Source organism: Engystomops pustulosus, chromosome 3, assembly GCF_040894005.1.
Source record: "Engystomops pustulosus chromosome 3, aEngPut4.maternal, whole genome shotgun sequence".
NCBI classification, from domain to species: Eukaryota; Metazoa; Chordata; class Amphibia; order Anura; family Leptodactylidae; genus Engystomops; species Engystomops pustulosus.
Genome location: NC_092413.1, coordinates 151,044,048 through 151,063,545, shown reverse-complemented (window position 1 = coordinate 151,063,545; position 19,498 = coordinate 151,044,048). Strand labels below are relative to the sequence as shown.

The 19,498-nt window shown below is 39.3% G+C and overlaps 1 protein-coding gene across 5 annotated transcripts in view; it reads right to left on the bottom strand.

Moving 5' to 3' along the window:
- IL1RAP (interleukin 1 receptor accessory protein) overlaps positions 1-19,498 on the bottom strand; it is a 155,636-nt gene that overhangs the window by 61,653 nt on the left and 74,485 nt on the right. For 4 of the 5 annotated variants that reach the window (XM_072142580.1, XM_072142581.1, XM_072142579.1 and 1 more), the window contains one exon: positions 8,075-8,139. In XM_072142580.1, coding sequence (XP_071998681.1) covers positions 8,075-8,138 — 64 coding nt within the window. In that variant the 5' untranslated portion in view covers position 8,139. Of the gene's footprint in view, positions 1-8,074; positions 8,140-19,498 lie in introns of those variants that run through there. The other variant, XM_072142583.1, reaches the window with a different exon arrangement.

Below are 19,498 nucleotides of genomic sequence, written 5' to 3'. Positions count from 1 at the left end.
ATACTGCAAGTATAAGTATATACTATTTGTATGTATATAATGCGTATGTTATATACAGTATGTGTGTATAAATGTATGGATGTGTACATACTATATAATGTATGAGTTAGTATATACTGTAAGTATTAGTGTGTAAATGTATATATGAGCACATAAATGTGTGTGTTTAGTGTATATATAGGTTTGTGAGTATATAAACGTGATTAAGCATGTAGAACTTTATGTGTGTGTATATAATATAAATGTGTGTATATATGAGTGCATAATTGTGTGTGTGCGTGTATATGAGTTAGTAAACGTAAGTGATTGTATAATCATGTCTGTTCAAATATGTACATATTTTTTTTTAAATGGGAAGGGGTGCCTATGCAGGCCCAAGCTCTCCTAGTTACGCCCCTGCCGGTGTGCCCTATATATGAACCTATATGTCTTAGCAGACCCTATTTGCTAATGTGCTTTATAATCCGGTAAAAAAAAATTGATAGACGATTATCTCTATCTGTGCACAAAACCGTATAACATTTATGTAAAAAAACTGTATTTGTTTGTCAGACTTTACTTGGAACAAAGTCATAAATGTCCAGCCATACTACATTATTACTTGTTACCTGATATTTCACATTTAGACTATTCACTGAGTAGATCTGTATCCAGATTGCATTTCAGTTTCTATACACATTGGGGCACATTTACTTACCCATCCAGTCCGCCGGTCTGGAATGCCCGACGGGGATTCGTAGCTGCCGCAATTCACTTACAGCATACGCCCGATTTCTTGAATGTGTCGCTTCCCCGCTTAGGTCCGCCGGAGTTCACTATCTTCTTCCCGGTGTATGCGAGTGCTGATTTTGCAACACAATTTGAATTCAGCGCCGATGCGCCAAAATATGATCGCTTGCGCCAAAAACTCCTGCGCAATTCAGGGTAAATCGGAATTATGTGGGAACCCCGACGGAAATACGTCCAACGGACCCTTACTATATGTGCCCCATTATCTGTAGCTCTTTTTTGTAGCAGAATTTTCTTGAAGGGCATTTTCACTCAATGGGGGTCATTTACTAAGGACCCGATTCGCGGTTTCCCGACATGTTACCCGAATATTTCCAATTTGCGCCGATTGTACCTGAATTGCCCCGGGATTTTGGTGCATGCGATCGGATTGTGGCGCATCGGCGCTGGCATGCACGCAACGGAAATCGGGGGGCGTGGCCGAATGAAAACCCGACGTATTCGGAAAAACCGCCGCATTTAATAACCGAAAATGTGTCGCTTGGGAAGCGCTTACCTTCACCTGGTCCAGCTCGGTGTATTCCGGCGCGATCAGATGCATTTCAGCGCAGCAGCGCCACCTGGCCAACTGCCATCATAAATCCCGTCCGGACCCGAATCCTGTTCAGAGAACGCGCCGCTGGATCGCGAATGGGCCGGGTAAGTAAATCTGCCCCAATAAGTTTGTGCAGGTCAGTTCATATATAACTTATGCTGAGTCTGTGTCTCTCCACTAACTCTCCAGTAAGGGTTTTGCATTGGGTCATGAGAGTGAAGATGACAAACTAGGATTCCTAGGTAGTGCTTTAATCATATCATACCATATTATGCAAAGATTTGCTAAAATTTGCTCAAATATTACAAGTATTTTATCCTGGTCATAACACTGATCACATTAATATATAATATAGCTGAAAACTTTCCCAGACACGGTGCCAAGTCTTTGATTTTGTTTCCTACTGCATGTTCCATTCAGTTACCAGCTTCCTCGCTTGTCTCAACCTGACTGTCTTAAAATATTAATCAAATATAGAATCTTTGTATAATCATCCAAAACATAGTGGCTTCGCTTCTCGTTTTTCTGATACATTCAGGTGGTCCGGAAATTGGCTCATTACTGGATATCCAAATGTGACTAAGGAATAATGACTTCATACTGCCACTGAGGAAGCATTTAGCTACCGGCATGCAGTGGTATATTCTGTCAATAGGACAATATACAAACATCTCCTTCAATTCTTAAAGGAAACCTACCACTTTAAAATTGTACTTATAAGCATCAAATACCGCTCAGGGTGAGCTGGTGCCGGAGCATATCTTCATTATTTCCATGAAGCGCTATAATGCTTTTTAACACTTTTTTAATCTTTATATTCTAAGCAGCTTTGGCGCACGGTGTTACGCGCTCGGCGCACCATGCGCACGACCATGCGTGCGCCTGAATAGGAAGTGAGAGCCGGTGACGTCACAAACGGTCGTGTGCATGGTGCGCATAACGCTTATCACCGTGCACTGAAGCTGCTTAGAATATAAAGATTAAAAAAGTGTTAAAAAGCATTACAGCGCTTCATGGAAATAATGAAGATATGCTCACCCTGAGCTGGTGCACGGTCTTTGATGCTTACAAGTACAATTTTAAAGTGGTAGGTTTCCTTTAAGTAAAACATCTTGAACTGGTCATGCACTTTATGACCAACATTAGCCATGAACAGTAGTCCCATCACAAATGTTGCGGTTTGTTGGGAGAGTTTCTGCGGCATCATCGGGTCTGTAAATTTAAAAAAATGCTTGTCAGGCAAAGGGCAGACCGCCACAAGCAAATAGCTTATAAAGTATTCAGAACATAAAATTACAAGATGACTTCCATTAAAGATGAATAACTAAGTACAGATTTTCTCAAAAGTGCCTTCAATAACCCCTGCAATAACTACCGAATTACACTGGGCATCTTCGGCTTGTAGACTATTATGTTATGAGTAGAAGGCTCAGGTAATTTGGAAAATCTCCAAGAACAATGCTGGGAAATAAATATGTCTGCATTCCAGTTAAGGGCCATGAGCTTAATTTTCGATTTTCTTAGGTCACTGTGACCCATGAGTTATGTTATATGGCCTGCAGTATAGTACTAAACGGAATTACACTCATTTAAGATGTCTGTATTATTCATAGCCTTCAGGCATATCTACAACTAAGAGTAGGAGGTCAAGGTAGTGGCCAACCGGTAACAAGAGATACAAGTAAAGTACAGATATTTTATTATTGAGGATAATGGGCTGAAGAATTTAATGTAGAATAAAAGGAATGGGGGAATATAAGGCTATCCAGCTGTGGATCAGGAGGACGGATAAAACATTTATAGATAGCTGTAGCTGGACTACATAACCTCAGAAGCAATAGAATTAATGTGGATGGATGGGATAATGGACTGTCACTACAACGCTGCTCCTTAAAAGACCACTAGAAAACAATAGAATACGTGATAGCACCTCACTTACATTTAATTACAATATTGATTACCTATGTTAATCTACCCTGTATCACACAAACGTTCCCTAGAGTAAAGCTACTTTATTTTTGTCAGCATCTTCCTACAATACAACTGTTGCAGCTGTCAGGCCATGATGACTTTATTTGCTATTTCGCAGATACTAGTCAAAAGGTCATGTATAGACCCAAGATGTAAATGCTGACATAGTGGAACCCTCTGTCCACAGACCAAGCCGCTAATGACATAGCAGAGAATACAATGAACTCTCAGAGCACTCCAAAATGTCTACATAGCCAGACGATGATGAAGATTGATGTAGTCCTTTAAAAAGACCTAAAGTGTGAATACAGTAGACGGTATAGAATGACTCACACAATAACTGCAATGCTACATAATCATAATCCATTTTACTACATAATATTACAATCACCATATGTACAATTATCTATTTCCTTTATAGTATGAGCAAGGATGTATAACTAGTAGTAGAAATGATCACACTAAAATGCACAAAAATATACAAAGATAAATGATGTTATAGGAGTCTTAATAATGACCATGAATACAATCCTTCGAATAGTATGGTATACATAGAGTTAAGTCAAATGCTTTCTGTCTGCAATATTAAAACTGCACCGCTTGTTACTATACATGCTATACTGCACATCAAAGAACTTGAACATTTCTCAGCAATCATAAGCACCAAGGAGGCACCGTGCCAGCACCTTAACCTAATTTCCAGCAATCACCTTGTACTTGACCATCTGCTGTCAATGATCTGGCACATTACCTTCAAGAATCCTTATCCAAGCAGGTTCCTTCTTGAACCCAAATCTAGGAGACAAAATGTACCAGACCTGCCACATAAGTGGCATTTGTGCAAGAAACTTTCCAGTGGGCCAAGAGTTAATGAGCCACAATTGTAGTTCAGTAGTTTCTTACAGATGGCAAATTTCATTTTGAAGCAGCAAAGGAAAATAATCTTAATAAAATTATTTATGGTAAAGATGTTAAATTCATGTGGAGGTATTTAGTTACTTGGGAATATACCCGGAATACAATATGGTGCAGGAGAAATGCTTGTCCTGCTTGTCCATGCTTATCCTGCGGCTACACCCATTACTGAGAACACCCAATCTCTGGTCTACTTGGGGTCCCATTTGTGTGATCGTTGGGGGTCCAAATAGTCAGACCCTCACTAATCACTAGTCTAGTGACAATGTAAGTTGGAGCACTGGGTTTGCCCCCCACTGATCCCCTACTGCAGTGATGGCAAACCTTTTAGCGGCCGAGTGCCCAAAAAGGATCCCCAAACCCCCCTTAATTATTGCGAGGTGCCAACCATAAATTAAAGCAGTAACTTATTGCTCCCTGTTCTTTAACAACTTTCAATCATATTGGCCTTTTGAGGACAGCAACACAGTACAAAGATAGGAAATTTGCATCATTTTCAGTGTCCCTCTGTAAACAGAGAATCATGGGGCCAGCAGGAGGTGTTCCAAAGATAATTTGGCCCTGCATTATTGACCAATACTATAACTATATACTTATATTCTTTAAATGTTTCAGGAAAAAAGTGTAGTTTTCCCTCAGTCTTTACTAGCTGCCTGCTTTTCACCTGATCCATTGTAACTAGTGAATGTAGCTAAGCTAAATACTACCTAGGAGTCGTCTGATGTAGTCTTACATACACCTCCTGCTGCAGGCTATTGCTATATTCAATCCTCCTGCAGCTCAGAGTTTTAGATGCATAAGAAATCCATCACAGTTCACCAGTAAGTCAGTGCATGTACAGCAGAATTCTATTACCGCAAGAGCAGAATGATTATAAATGTACTTAATCACTAGTGAGAAATAGATGAATACTGGATAGCTGCCATACATATACTGAGGCAAATGAGCCTTAGTCACGGGAAGCCTGGCGGGTCGCTTTAATAGCATTGCAGTTGCATCCAATTTATTACATTCATTATTTTCCAATTATTTATAGAGTCAAAATATTTCACAACGTTGTATAGGCAATGAACACACATCTGCCCAATCATCAAGTGGGTCTATCATCTAATTTTGCTATCTTAAGCAAGTTCAATATAAAGTCAATTTAACCTATTACCTAAGTAGGTTTGTGAAGTGTGTGAAGAAACTATACGTTCCTCTTTCCATGATCCTTTAACTCTTCCAGTAACACATTTGGCTCTGGTAACATAGTACTAAAGGGAATGTCTACCGTTACAGGTACTGTGCTCTCACCAACGAGTGCTTTCCCTGAACTAAACACAGTGACCGATTGGCCATACAACAAGCCAGACAGGTAGTGGACGTTAAATAGAAATCTACACAAGCAAAGGGAAAACAAGATTCAGGATGCCATTGCTTTAAAGGGAATTGGAACACTCCAGCACCCCACAGCTCCTTATGATTCAGTGGTTTAGTAGTCCTCCTCCCACTTGTTTCAGATCTCTGTAGTTTTTTGTATTTTGTACTTGCGTTTGTTTTTGTCTTGATGTAATATACCGTATTTTCCGGACTATAAGGCGCACCGGATTATAAGGCGCACCATCAATAAATGCCTGCTAAAACATCTAGGTTCGTATATAAGGCGCACCTGACTATAAGGATGAATGACCAGCAGGTGGCAGACCTGTGCACAGTTCAAGGCAGCTGTTGTCTGTAAGTACGGTTCATATATAAGGCACACTGGACTATAAGGCGCACCTTTGATTTCTGAGAAAATCAAAGGATTTTTTGTGCGCCTTATAGTCCAAAAAAATGGTATGTGAGCCCATTACGGATTGTAGGGCACCATTGAATTAATTGTGCTCTATAAATAAATACCCAAAGCTCCATATATTATTTCGATCCATGGCTGTAGTAAATTACAAAAAAACAACAACAAACATTTATACTTTTACTATAATTTTTACAGCAAAAAGAATAGGTGATTATTAGTGACTACATAGTGTGGTAGCACACTATAGGAAAGGGTGGACTCGGCGTGTAAGCACACTAGGGGAAGGGGTGGACTTGGCGTGTAAGCACACTAGGGGAAGGGGTGGACTCGGCGTGTAAGCACACTAGGGGAAGGGGTGGACTCGGCGTGTAAGCACACTAGGGGAAGGGGTGGACTCGGCGTGTAAGCACACTAGGGGAAGGGGTGGACTCGGCGTGTAAGCACACTAGGGGAAGGGGTGGACTCGGCGTGTAAGCACACTAGGGGAAGGGGTGGACTCGGCGTCTAAGCACACTGGGGGAAGGGGTGGACTCGGCGTGTAAGAACACTGGGGGAAGGGGTGGACTCGGCGTGTAAGAACACTGGGGGAAGGGGTGGACTCGGCGTGTAAGAACACTGGGGGAAGGGGTGGACTCGACGTGTAAGAACACTGGGGGAAGGGGTGGACTCGACGTGTAAGAACACTGGGGGAAGGGGTGGACTCGGCGTGTAAGCACACTGGGGGAAGGGGTGGACTCGGCGTGTAAGCACACTGGGGGAAGGGGTGGACTCGGCGTGTAAGCACACTGGGGGAAGGGGTGGACTCGGCGTGTAAGCACACTGGGGGAAGGGGTGGACTCGGCGTGTAAGCACACTGGGGGAAGGGGTGGACTCGGCGTGTAAGCACATTGGGGGAAGGGGTGGACTCGGCGTGTAAGCACACTGGGGGAAGGGGTGGACTCGGCGTGTAAGCACACTGGGGGAAGGGGTGGACTCGGCGTGTAAGCACACTGGGGGAAGGGGTGGACTCGGCGTGTAAGCACACTGGGGGAAGGGGTGGATTCACACTTGTGAGCACACTTGGGGTTTCCAGATTAAAATTCAACAGCAGTGAAGGTGGATATTGAAACCAGGGTTCAACTAGATATAATACTCCCATATGCTACCAATGGTTATTCCTCCATCATCCTCATACACATGTGCACTTGGACCCTATACAAAAATGCAAGTAACATGGCTCTAGGAAGGTTGCCCAGAGCACCCTTAGCCCATTCCCTGCCAAGGATGTATCTCATACATCCTCATCGAGTTGTACCTCTATGGCGAAGAGCGTATGAGATACATCCAGGATTCTAGGAGCCATAACTTTGAATTAATATGCCTGTGTCTATGAACTACCATACTTAATTTCAAAATTTGGAAAATAGGGTAAGTTTCTGCTTTCAGAAAACATATGCTTTGCAGGGGTTAAGTATAATATAATTATATAATTTGATGGCACTATATTATTTCTACGTGTCAAAACTGTATAAACTGCTCTGGCCAATACGGTAACATAATTTCCAGAAACGCTTGAGGTTAAAGTGGCTGTCCACTTTCAGCAAGTAATTTATAATTTATATGCTTTTATGATGAAAAGATACATTTTTCCAATATACCTTCTGTATCAATTCCTCGTGATTTTCTAGATCCTTGCTTTCATACTATGTGGAGGTACATTGTTTACTTCCTTTGGAGGACAATCTGTCGGTGGTCATGTGATGTCACACGGCTCGTTATGTCTCACAGCTCTGATTACTCTCTGTGAAACCAATGAGCCCTGCACCTGTGTGACATCACATGACCAAGAAGAGATTTTTATCCACAGGTAGTAAACCTAAAAGCTTTCAATAGCAGGACAGCAAGCAGAGATCTAGACAACAGTCAGCAATCAATACAGGAAGTATATTGGAAAATTGTATAAAATTTCATTATACAAATGAAGAGAGTGGCTTGTTTTTTGCAATGGTTATAACTAATTTACAAATTCCTTTATGCATTGTTTTAGATACGTTATAACAATAAAAAGGGAGAAGAACAATTTTGTATTAAGCCTGATTGCTACTTACCGCTAGTGCAGTCTCTTGTGACTGTGAGGACAAGTAAGCATATCAAAAGGAAACTGATCTTCATCCTATAGAAAAAATAGAATGTAGTGTAAGGGATGATAGCAGAGGTTATTATTACATTTGACAGTGCACACAGACACAATAGGACCTTTTTGCACTTTGTGCACAAATACAAGAACGTATCATATTCCAAAGGAGGTGATGAATTCACAGCACAGTTATATAGATATGAACTGTAAAATCCTAACTTTGGAGAAATGACAGCTCTGCTATTATTTCTAAACTCGAAACTTATGATCGAAGAAAACAAAACTGAGAATTGAATGTTCTTTTTGTTATGTAAGCAATGCATGGGTCGCTGGAACTGAATTTTCTTCCATTTTAATGATGACTTATAAATCCAATACAAAATCCAGGCTTCCCAAACAGTCAGGTAGAAAAGCTTCAGATGAAGGATGAAATAGATTTACTCTATACAAATAGGACTGCTTAGAAAAAAATGGCATTCTACAAGGTACTCTGAACGCTACATATATATTTTTAAAAGATTCTTCAAGAAAATGTACAGGATTGTCAATTTTTCTTTCCATGCTGACTAGATTTCTGGCTGTACTGGCTGTATTAAAAGCTAAAAGCAGGTGAATGCAGTTTTTGTTTCAGTGTACTATTTACTGTTATCTACGATCTAGTGACATCATTCTGTAAAAATGTATTTAGCATCGATGCGCAACTTAATAAACATTGGGGCACATTTACTTACCCGGTCCAGTCGCGATCCAGCGGAGCGTTCTCCGACAAGGATTCGGATCTGCCGGGATTCACTAAGGTCCGTGCACCTGATATCCACTAGGTGTCGCTGCTGCGCCGAGGTTCACCTTCTTCGTACCGATGCATGTAAGTACTGATCTTGCGACACAAATTCTTTTTTAAATTCCACGTTTTTTGTTCACATTATCTTATTGTTCACAGTTCAGTCTTATCTTCTATATGATCCTGCTGCTGCCACTTAGTGACAGGAATCAGTCTCCTGAATCTGCTGTTTATAGGAGACATCATAAAAGCTAGTCTCCATCCACTTCTAAGAGTAAGAAGTAAGACTAACAGTACCTTCTTCTGCGATATGTAAGTTACCTGGAGGTCTTTTGAGCATATTTATAGGTTGCAGCATGAATATAAAAGCATCTTTTATTCTTTTGTAGAAAGCAGTCAGACAGTCAAGTCAAGCAGTCAGTCTGCTCTACCCACTCCATGCATCTGAAACCCCAACCCTTCCTCCTAATTTTAATGTCCTTCTCTGGCTATCTGAAGATCAAAGAGGCATGGTTGGACAGGATGCATGGAATGGGCGGAGCAGCCTGACTGCAGGAGGTGCGGTTACCTGACTGTCTGACTGCATCATGCAAAAGAATTAAAGATGATTAAAAGAAATATGCTAAAACACCTCAAGGGGATGTACATATTACAGAAGAAGGCTCTGTTTGTAGGCTTGGGGAATTAGGAGCAAACTTGTCTCCACACTATCTATTACATTTAGAGCAAATATCAATATCATTCTAGTTAATCACTCAGTTCTATTATAAACATTCACACATTTTTTATTATTGATTTTATACAAGGAGCGCCCTATTGCAATTGTTTTGCTTATGGTCGTATGCCCACATCCACTAGATCGTGAAGCCTGGATTACCATCTGCCAAACCGGGTATTCAATGGGCAGCACCCCGCAGTGATCTTCCATGGGCTAACCTAAGATACATGCGATTTGTGTGATTGTGACATCACAGCCTGAAAAAGGTGTGTGCACACACAAATGTGATTTTATCTGTGCAAACTCATTATGTATAATCCCTACACACTCAGACTATGCTAAAGATCCAGCCCATCACCAATATAGAATGGGAGGAGATGGGGAAAGGGACAGTTCACAATGTATGCTACGTTCAGCTGGAGAAGGGGAGGGATGAGCGCTGCCATATGTATGATCTACAGTACGGTGGGCAATATGTCCATTCATAAGGATGTGTCAATTGAAATGAATGTGGCTGCATTCTATCCGTACTGAAACAACAGAAAAAAAATCTGTTCATGTGAAAGGGGCCTTTTTGGGAGCCAAAACAAGGTGAGGCAACTACAGATAGGTAAGAAATAACAGAAAGACTTGCACCTTGAAGAGCTATCAGAGATGAGAACTGGCCCTAAGAGGTTTGTGTTATGGTGGAAAGGCTTTCTGGTCAACAAGAGGAAGACTGGCATTGGGACATTGATGCAAAATTCATAATTAAAGTATATTAACCAGTTTTGGTATTTTTTATTTTTTAAGTTGCTGTTTAACCGATGTAACCACATGCAGTATGATGTTGATATAACAAAATGTATTGTATGTACTGTAAACTGTGAAAAAAAAGGATTCAGCGTATAATCACAATGATGTGGATGAATCACAATAAAATCTTTTGTATGCATGCCACAACTAAAATAAAAACTCATGTAACAAATAAAAAGACACTGAATCCTTCTCACATAAATGTGAAGGTGTATGCATCGCTAGGAACCAGAAGAAAAGCCTGCACATCAGATTCCCAGAATTCCTCCTGCAAACCTTTGTATAATTACATTTCATGCCCTGGAGGGTCAGGGCCAAATACCCATGAGAAACCACAAAGCATCTACACTGATTCCAGCCCTAATATAGGTCACTACTTTTGGTTACAGGAAATAAGAGCGCAGTAAAATGGAAGGTTTCTTTGTCGCCGCAGGGCAGCAGTTAATGGAAGCCTTATCATAGAGATGGATGTCCTTTTACCAGGGACGAGATATGACAAACATGCCTTCATTTGTTTATCTCCTGGTGCAGGCTCTATTCTTTACCTGACAAACTGAGCTAGTAGTTCTTCAATGCTCATTTACAATTGTGCAATAAATGAGCAGTCACTTTTTTTTTTTATCTGCGTGTTACTAAGGAATACTAAGCCTAGAAGTGAAAGAGAAAATATAATAACTGAATGCAATGGCTTCTGCATTCTCCTTACAATAGAATAAAGATATAAAATTGAGTTGGTCCATTTGGCATAACATAGAGCAGCTGAGCTTTGTGAAAACTGCGGTCTGACCACTAAAACAACCTCGTTTAAGCCCCACCCTAGATCAATTATAGGGAAAGAAAGGAAAAACTAATTGGTTGTCTCCTAACAAATAGAGAACAGTACATTGAAGACTTATTTCAGTGTCATACATTGCTGCAGGAAAGGATTTAGGGCACAAGAATATGACAGAGCTGTAAAATCGATGGCTTTGGAGCAAATCCTTACCGACATTTAACATAATAGTACTTCACGGATGGCAGTGTCATGCCGACCCGTGACATAGTATTATGTCCAGCTTCTGCCACAGGCCCCTTAGTGGAGCTGGTGCCAGAAGCTGCGGGTGTCAGCTGTATATTACAGCTGACATCTGCCTGTAACACACAGAATCGTTACGCGGTGTGCGCCATGTAAGGGGCTTCTGATGAGGAACGGACTCCCCTCCCCGCACAGCTTACCGAGGGTTGTCAGATCCTCCGATGGCAGGGCCTGCGTACTGCAAGTGCCCAGGGGTTGTGCAATGCCTTCTACAGGTGTATGCGAAGCAAAATACATTACACAGTAAAATACATCTGTATTGCACTGTGTCAGATGAATAAACGCTTGAATAAGTGATCCATACATTCAAGAGTTGTAAAATGTCATCAATAAGCTAAAGACCTCTAATAAGCTAATGGCAGAACCTTCCCCAAAATAAATTATTATATAAATTACACTAAATGCACCCCAAAATGGTTCCATAAAAATATAACTCACCCCCAAAAAACATGCCACACAATAAATAGAAAAAAAGTTATAAAAAGCAATGCATTGTCAAAAATTTGGCCAAAAGTTGTCCACATCCTTAAAAGGTTAAATGGAGCAGATTGCAAACTTCCAGTTGTATTTAAACTATGCTTTACAGTGTGTGAACTTTCTTATAAAGGCTCCCTGGACTGAGAATATATTTATTGGAACTGTGCTGTCATCATCAGAATAAAGCATGCAAAAAAAGTTAATCACGCAGAAAGTAAATGAGAGCACTAGCCATACGGAGATAATATATCATCTGCGTGGCCCTGCGGAGCTAAATTACAGGGTGTGGAAATAGGTGAAATGGACTGGCAAAAGGGAAACGAAACTTTCCAAAACTGAAAACAATAGCTGTATTTAAAAATGAAAAAGCTTATATCTATTTTCCATTTGTTCTGAAATACGCATGGAATTTTTTGTTGAATTTGAAGTGCATTGTATTTTTCCTGTGTAGAGCAAGAGTTGCCAATTCAATCTGTGTAATACACGGCTTTGCAATTCTGTAACATACTGTTAATCTCTGTCCACTCTATTGTTTTTCCCTATAATGTCCAAGAGTCCTACACAATTCTATCATGTTCAAACAAAAACCATTAACTCCTTAAAGGTAATCTATCATCAGGATGAAGGACTGTATGCAAATGAGACTGAGGGGCTACAGGCTCCATATGTGTTAATGCAGTCCCTGAGGCTCATTAGCATACAGCCCTTTAAGGACCTAGGACAGAAATGCAAAAAAAGAATAAAAAATTTACAAATATAAGAATAAAATAAAACGTAAGTTCTTAAGTTGAATTTGTATGCAGGTCTGAACTGTATATTTTATCATTGTAACCCCAGCCAGAACTTTTTTGGTCTCTGTGACAATTGGATTTTAAAAATGTTGGGTTGTCATAAGAACCAGGATTAACAATAAAGCTTCATTACAGACACATTTGATAAACTGTTACAGCTGATCATTGTAGCCTAGGACTAAAGTACAATAAATTTCCCATATCCAGTGGGATAACTAGGGGTCGTATGTAAGTCGAGTGTTCTTAAGTAGGGGACCGCCTGTATATTATAAAACTCCCACATCTTAAACAAAAAAAAACAAAAAAAACAAAACAAAGGAAAATCACCACACAATCGCACATATCAGGTATTGCCATGTCCATAACAACCTGTACAATTAAATCAATTAAATACTAAAATGCAAAAAAAAGTCACATTTATCCCACAATTCCAATAAAAAGCACAACTCATTCTGCAAAAAAGCTCTAATACTGTTCAATCGATACAAAAATCAAACGGTTACACCTCTTAGAAGACGGCGATGCACAAACCAACGATTTTTCTCTCCAAATGTGTTTTTTATTCAAATATAAAAAAGCTATATAAATGGGATATCACCCTAATTGTACTGACCTGTAGAACATAAATAACATAGGCTGACTACGCTATTACACTACCATACATCAGTATGTCAGTGTGTTAGTTTGGAAAAGTGATCAACGGATCGCTTGTTCATGTCCCAGAGAGTGTGACTGTAGAAAAGTGTAAAAAAAAAAAGTAAAGCAAGTGTAAGAAAAAAAAAATTAAAGTGACACTTTTTTTTGCATCCTCACCAAAAAGTTAATAAAATGTAAACAATGGGGTAAACCCCACCCCAAAAATATAGTGTTACTATACTCCTTGAGGGGTTTGTTTTTCAAATGATATCACTTTTTATAGGTTTTTCTTGTTCTGGTATGGTATAGGCTTAGCAAATGCCACATAGAACCTGAAAGTTGTAAAAGCTAAATTTGCTTCCATTCTGCGCTCTGTTATGGCCCCATAAAGTGGTTTACATACAAATGTGGGGGATTGCCATACTCAAGAGAAACTGCACAGCAAAATCTGACATGGACATGTAAATTAGAGCTAAATAAACATTTTACCATAGAACCTCCATTTTGTTTTATTTCATTTTCGATGCGTAAACATTTAACAAGCTTAAAAAGGGTTGTTTTGAATAGGTTGAGAGGTAAAATTTAAAAATGTGATAATTTGTTGGGAGTTTCTAAGAAATAGAACTTTTAAAACCCCTATAAATATGATTAGGCCTCTAAAGTGAAGATTTAAAGATAAAATTGAAACATCAGCATAAAGCAGACATATGGTAAATGTTGGGTAATAACCAATTTTTTTTTGGGGGGGGTAAACAAACTGTACGCTGATCATCATTACAAAAAATGGGGAGGTAGCAACACAATGGAAACCAAATATTAAAAACAGTGTATTACCAAGACAATTAAGGAAAGTATCAAGAACAGACACTAAAAGTCGGTATGAAGAGTATAATAGAAGGGACTGGTATACAGCAACTAAGTACAGATGTAAACATATGAAAGGAGAATCCAAAGAACAACCAGACTCCAATTACCATACCGTGGAGAGAGGAATACACTGTGTGACCCCCACACGTGTTTCGCCAACTGGCTTTCTCAAGGGGAGTCAAGCCAGTTGGCGAAACACGTGTCGGGGTCACACAGTGTATTCCTCTCTCCACGGTATGGTAATTGGAGTCTGGTTGTTCTTTGGATTCTCGTTTCATATGTTTACATCTGTACTTAGTTGCTGTATACCAGTCCCTTCTTTTATACTCTTCATACCGACTCTTAGTGTCTGTTTTTGATACTTTCCTTAATTGTCTTGGTAATACACTGTTTTTAATATTTGGTTTCCATTGTGTTGCTACCTCCCCATTTTTTGTAATGATGATCTTATTATGTGATGTATTATTAAAATTTATTGAACATTTATAAATTATTTGTTTATGCATTTTTTTTTCTGTCAGATATGAAATATTTTGAGCATTGGATTATATAGTGGCACCCGCATTGGTGCCCTTATCCTCAGCTCCCCTCTTGTTTGATTAAACTGTATGCTGAGTATAACATTTAAAAAAAATAAATACATTTAAAAAACGCACATTTTTCAAAAGTTTTACCAATTTCTCAATATTTTTTATAAATGAATGCACAACATTTCAACCAAAATCCCAAAAACACCTGAAAATCACCCTGGTAAGTTTAAGCGTTACAAAGTGATTTGCATAGTAGGAAGATTTGAAAAATCGGGCTGGGTCCTTGAAGTGAAAATGTGCCAGGTTCTTAAAGCCTTCAGGACTCATTTCATTTTTCAAATCTGCCCGGTGTCACTATAAATGGTTATAGCTTTGGAACGCTATAAGATATCCAGGGGATTTTGAGATTTCTCGTGGCACATTGCACTTCAATTACATTTTGTAAATGTCTGCTTTATAAAGCAGCAGTGTAAATTACCCCATTATGGAAACTACACACCGTAACGTATGAAAAAAAACTCTTAGTGTTTTATAGGGGTTAAAACAAAATGGAGGCGTGTTCTACAAATTGCAATATTTTTGGACAATACATTCATTTTCGGCGGAAAATGAAACACAATGGATTAAATGAAAAAAGGCTCCACAAAGTTTGATACCCTGTATGTGGTGGTAACCTGCTGTATGGGCACACAGTCAGGCAAAGAATAGAAGGAGCAACATCCAGAGCAGATTTGCATTGTCAAATTGTACAGGCTATAATTTTTTAACGACCCTTTGTTTTTTCATTTCCATTTTTCACTCCCCACCATCAAAAATCTATAACTATTTTTAATCTTACATGTAGAACTGTGAGGGCTTGTTTTCTGCATAACAAATTGTGATACCTAATGTACTATAATTTTTACTGTATATTTATAGGACTTCTAGGGAAAGGGGGTGATTTGAATTTTTAGTTTTTTTTAATATAAACTTTTTTATTTTTTCTATTTTTCAGACCCCTAAGGTTGCTTTAGCCTTCGGTTGTCTAATCGATCCTACCATATACTATCATACTACCGTATGGCAGTACATGGGGATTTTCCTCCTCATTCATTACAACGTGCAAATCAAGTTAAAACAAGACAGGCTTGGATCTTCAGAAGACCCGAGGCTGTCATGGCAACCGATTGCCCCCCCCCCCAAATGACGTCATGTGGAGCAACGATCTTCACCAAGACTTACTAGCTATGGAGAGGGCTCAGCCCGCGAGCCCTCTTCATGCACCCGCACCCGATATACCCATCATATACCATACGCGTTGTTAACGGGTTAATGTGAACATTGAGGGGTTTATTATTTTGCCACATGAGAAGCACGTTTCCGGTACATAATTTTGGGGCATTTATAGCGAATTGATAAGATTTTATTCGCTATTTATTTGTTGGAGAAAATGAAAATCAATTTTTGGTAAGATTTTTTTATTTTTTGGCAATTCACCATACCATAAAAATATTACATTATTTCTATTCCATGGGTCGCCACGATTATGAAAATACCTCATTTATACTGATGTTTTACATTTTTTTTTTCCCAATTTCACTGAATAAAAAGGATTTTGGAGAAAATGTTAATTTTAGCATCACCATCTTTTCAAATGCATAACTTTTTTATTTTTCGGCTGACAAATCTGGTTAAGGGCTTATTTTTTGCAAGAAGCATTGTTATTTTTAACCCCTTAGTGACCAAACTCATTTGCGCCTCCAGTTATAACTTTAGAACGCTTTAACTTACCCAATTGCTTTTGAGTTTCTTTATATGTGACATTTTGTACTTCATGTTAGTAGGAAATTTTGGTTGATATATTTTGGATTTATTTATGGAAAAAAAAGTGAATTTGGTAAACATTTTGAAAAAAGGGTGATTTTCAAACATCAAAATGTTCTGTTTTTTCTGTTTTTTCTTACTACCCAAATTAGTTAAAAAAAATAACACTTACCATACCTCAGCTTTGTGTTGGCATGATTTTATAAGTGTCCTTTTGTTTTATTACGACACTAGAAAACTTTAGAATAGCCGAGGCCCCTAATTTTCCCACCAAAAACTGGGAAAACCTATTGACCCGAGTATAAGTCGAGGGTGGGAAATGCATTGGTCACAGCCCCCCCCCCAGTATATAGCCAGCAGGTCCCCAGTAGTATACAGCCAGCCCCCAGTAGTATACAGCCAGCCCCCTTTAATATATAGCCATTCTCCTGTAGTATACAACCAGCCAACCCCCAGCCCGCCCAGCACTTAAAAAAAATAAACTTACATACTTGCCTTTGGGTGGTTCCGATGTTCGGCGCGGCTCCTCTTCTGTCTTCTCCACGATGCTTCAAACCCTGCAGCTCCTCTAATTTCTCCGGTCTGCAGTAACAGCTGGCAGAGACGCGGCCATGGCTGTTTCTCTGCCGACTGTTACAGCAGACAGAAGAGGAGTTGCGGGGACCAGAGCATTGAGGAGAAGACAGAAGAGGAGTATGTAAGTTTATTTTTTTTATTGACTCGTGTTTAAGTTAAGGTGAGGTTTTTCAGCACATTTTCATATATATACAGTATTCAAAACAGCAAGTAGGAAGCTTGTTAACCCTTTATGTATTTTATAGAAATTCTAACAAAATGAAGGTGTAATTTGGAATTCACTAATGTTTATTATTAAAAAATTCATTTAGCTGCAAAATTTAACCACATTAACTAAATAAAAGTAGAAAATGCATCTAGGAATATATTAGGCAGTTGTTTCCGAGTAAGAGGATACCCCATATGTGGTTGTAACCCGCTGTCAGAGCACATGGTGAAGGGAAGGAGCACCATTGAGCTTTTGTAGGGCAGAATAGTTTTGTATTCTGCAAGCGGCTGGTGGGTCTGAACGTTAGGGGAAACACCCTTACACGCAATGGTCATGCTTGACCACTGCATGTAAGGGGTTAACACTTGCAATTGGAGCCGACTCCGACGACGAGTGTCAGAGTGCGGTGTCAGCTGTAACAAAGCTGACCCCATTAGTAAGCAGATGCCAGAAACGGGACATAATAGAACGCTTATGTGCGGGAAGTATCTTTCCGCAGGGACATACTATTATGTCCTAGTGTGTGAAGGGGTTAATATATTTTGTGAAAACATCGGTGTTCTGTATTTTCAAAGAGATTTCACAATTGGCATTTCTGGTTTTAATGTTCTTTCAAAACCCTCTATTAAACCAATTCATTTTCAGATTTGCACCCCTCAATCTTTTAAAAACAGCTGTTCTGTTTCTTTTACGCAGTCCATCATGTGGGTTCAATAATGATTTTTGTTTTATTGTCATTATGGACGTGGTGATACCATATATGTAAGGTTTGTGTGGTGATTTTCACTTTATCGCATAAGTCACTTTTATTTGTATTTGGGGACAATTTTATGAATTTAACAGTTTTATTTAATTAAATTTTTTTTTTTTTTTTTTATTTGTCCCACTATGGGACCAAGTAATTATCCGATTGCTTGATCATTATAATACCTTGCAATAGTGATGCAGAATATTATTACGGTCAGCCTATGCAGATGCATTGGCTGTGACAGTCTGTGACAGGACCTTACAGGCAATCACTATAGCTAGTTACAGGCATTTAATATGGATGTTGCCATAGCAACAATCGGCACCCCTCCAAGAAGTCTGTGGGGGGTGCCGATAGTGAGGGGAATCCCACTGCAGGCATTATCGTGTTAACACCTGCGATCGAAGCTTGTTCTGACTGAAAGGTGTTACACAGGGTTGTCAGCTGTAAATTACAGCTGACACCCAGTGTTTCTCCATGCAGCACCGGTGATAAGCTGAACCGGCAACGGCTCTTTGAAGTACTATTACTGCACAGAGTGTTAAGTTACAATGCTTCATGCAGTGATAATACATCAAGGAACGCAAAGGGGTTAAAGGGAAGTTGTCAGGGTGATTTTGGGACATGCTAAACAAATAAAGGCTGAATGAGGTCAAAATTTTCTTGTTTGTTTGTTTTTTTAAATGGTTGTTTAGCACACTAAACTATGTCTGCATAAGGACCTGTAGTTGGTTTAGTGTCCCAAATTGCAGAGTGCAGAGTTGTTTCCTGATAGTTGCAGTCTTTGCATGCACAAATATATTTACTTGCCTAGTAACATCTAAATGTCACATGGGTAAAAAAAATTATCTGCAAAAAACCCTACAATTCCTTCCTGATTTATAGGAGTATGAAAATGTACTTGTTATCAATTTAAACTGTGGCATTTCATTGATTTTTCAAGGTATGATTATACTTCTAAATCTTGTCAAGCAATTCATCTCTTTTTATTTATTTATTTCAGCATACTTACTCAACTCAGCGCCATTTACGCACACGCCAATGTTAGTCTACATCGTTATGCAGAAATGATTGCAGAAGTCTCCATTACCATGAAAAATTCCCACAAATGAAGTAAAGGAGAAAAAAAATCAACTTGAGGGAGCACAATCACTGTAACAAATAAAAAGAAATGTTCTTTGTCCACACTATAATGTGATGTTTTACATAAGGTAATTCTGCATGCATATATGCACACAAAGCACATCCTTTATTCTACTGCCGCTCCAGACACAACCGAAACAAGTAATTACTCAGGAGGACTCCGAGCACAGGCCTTTAATTTGACACATCTAAGGCATTTATTCTCAGACCACTGCTTCAGGTAAACTGCACATCTCGCAGCTGATAG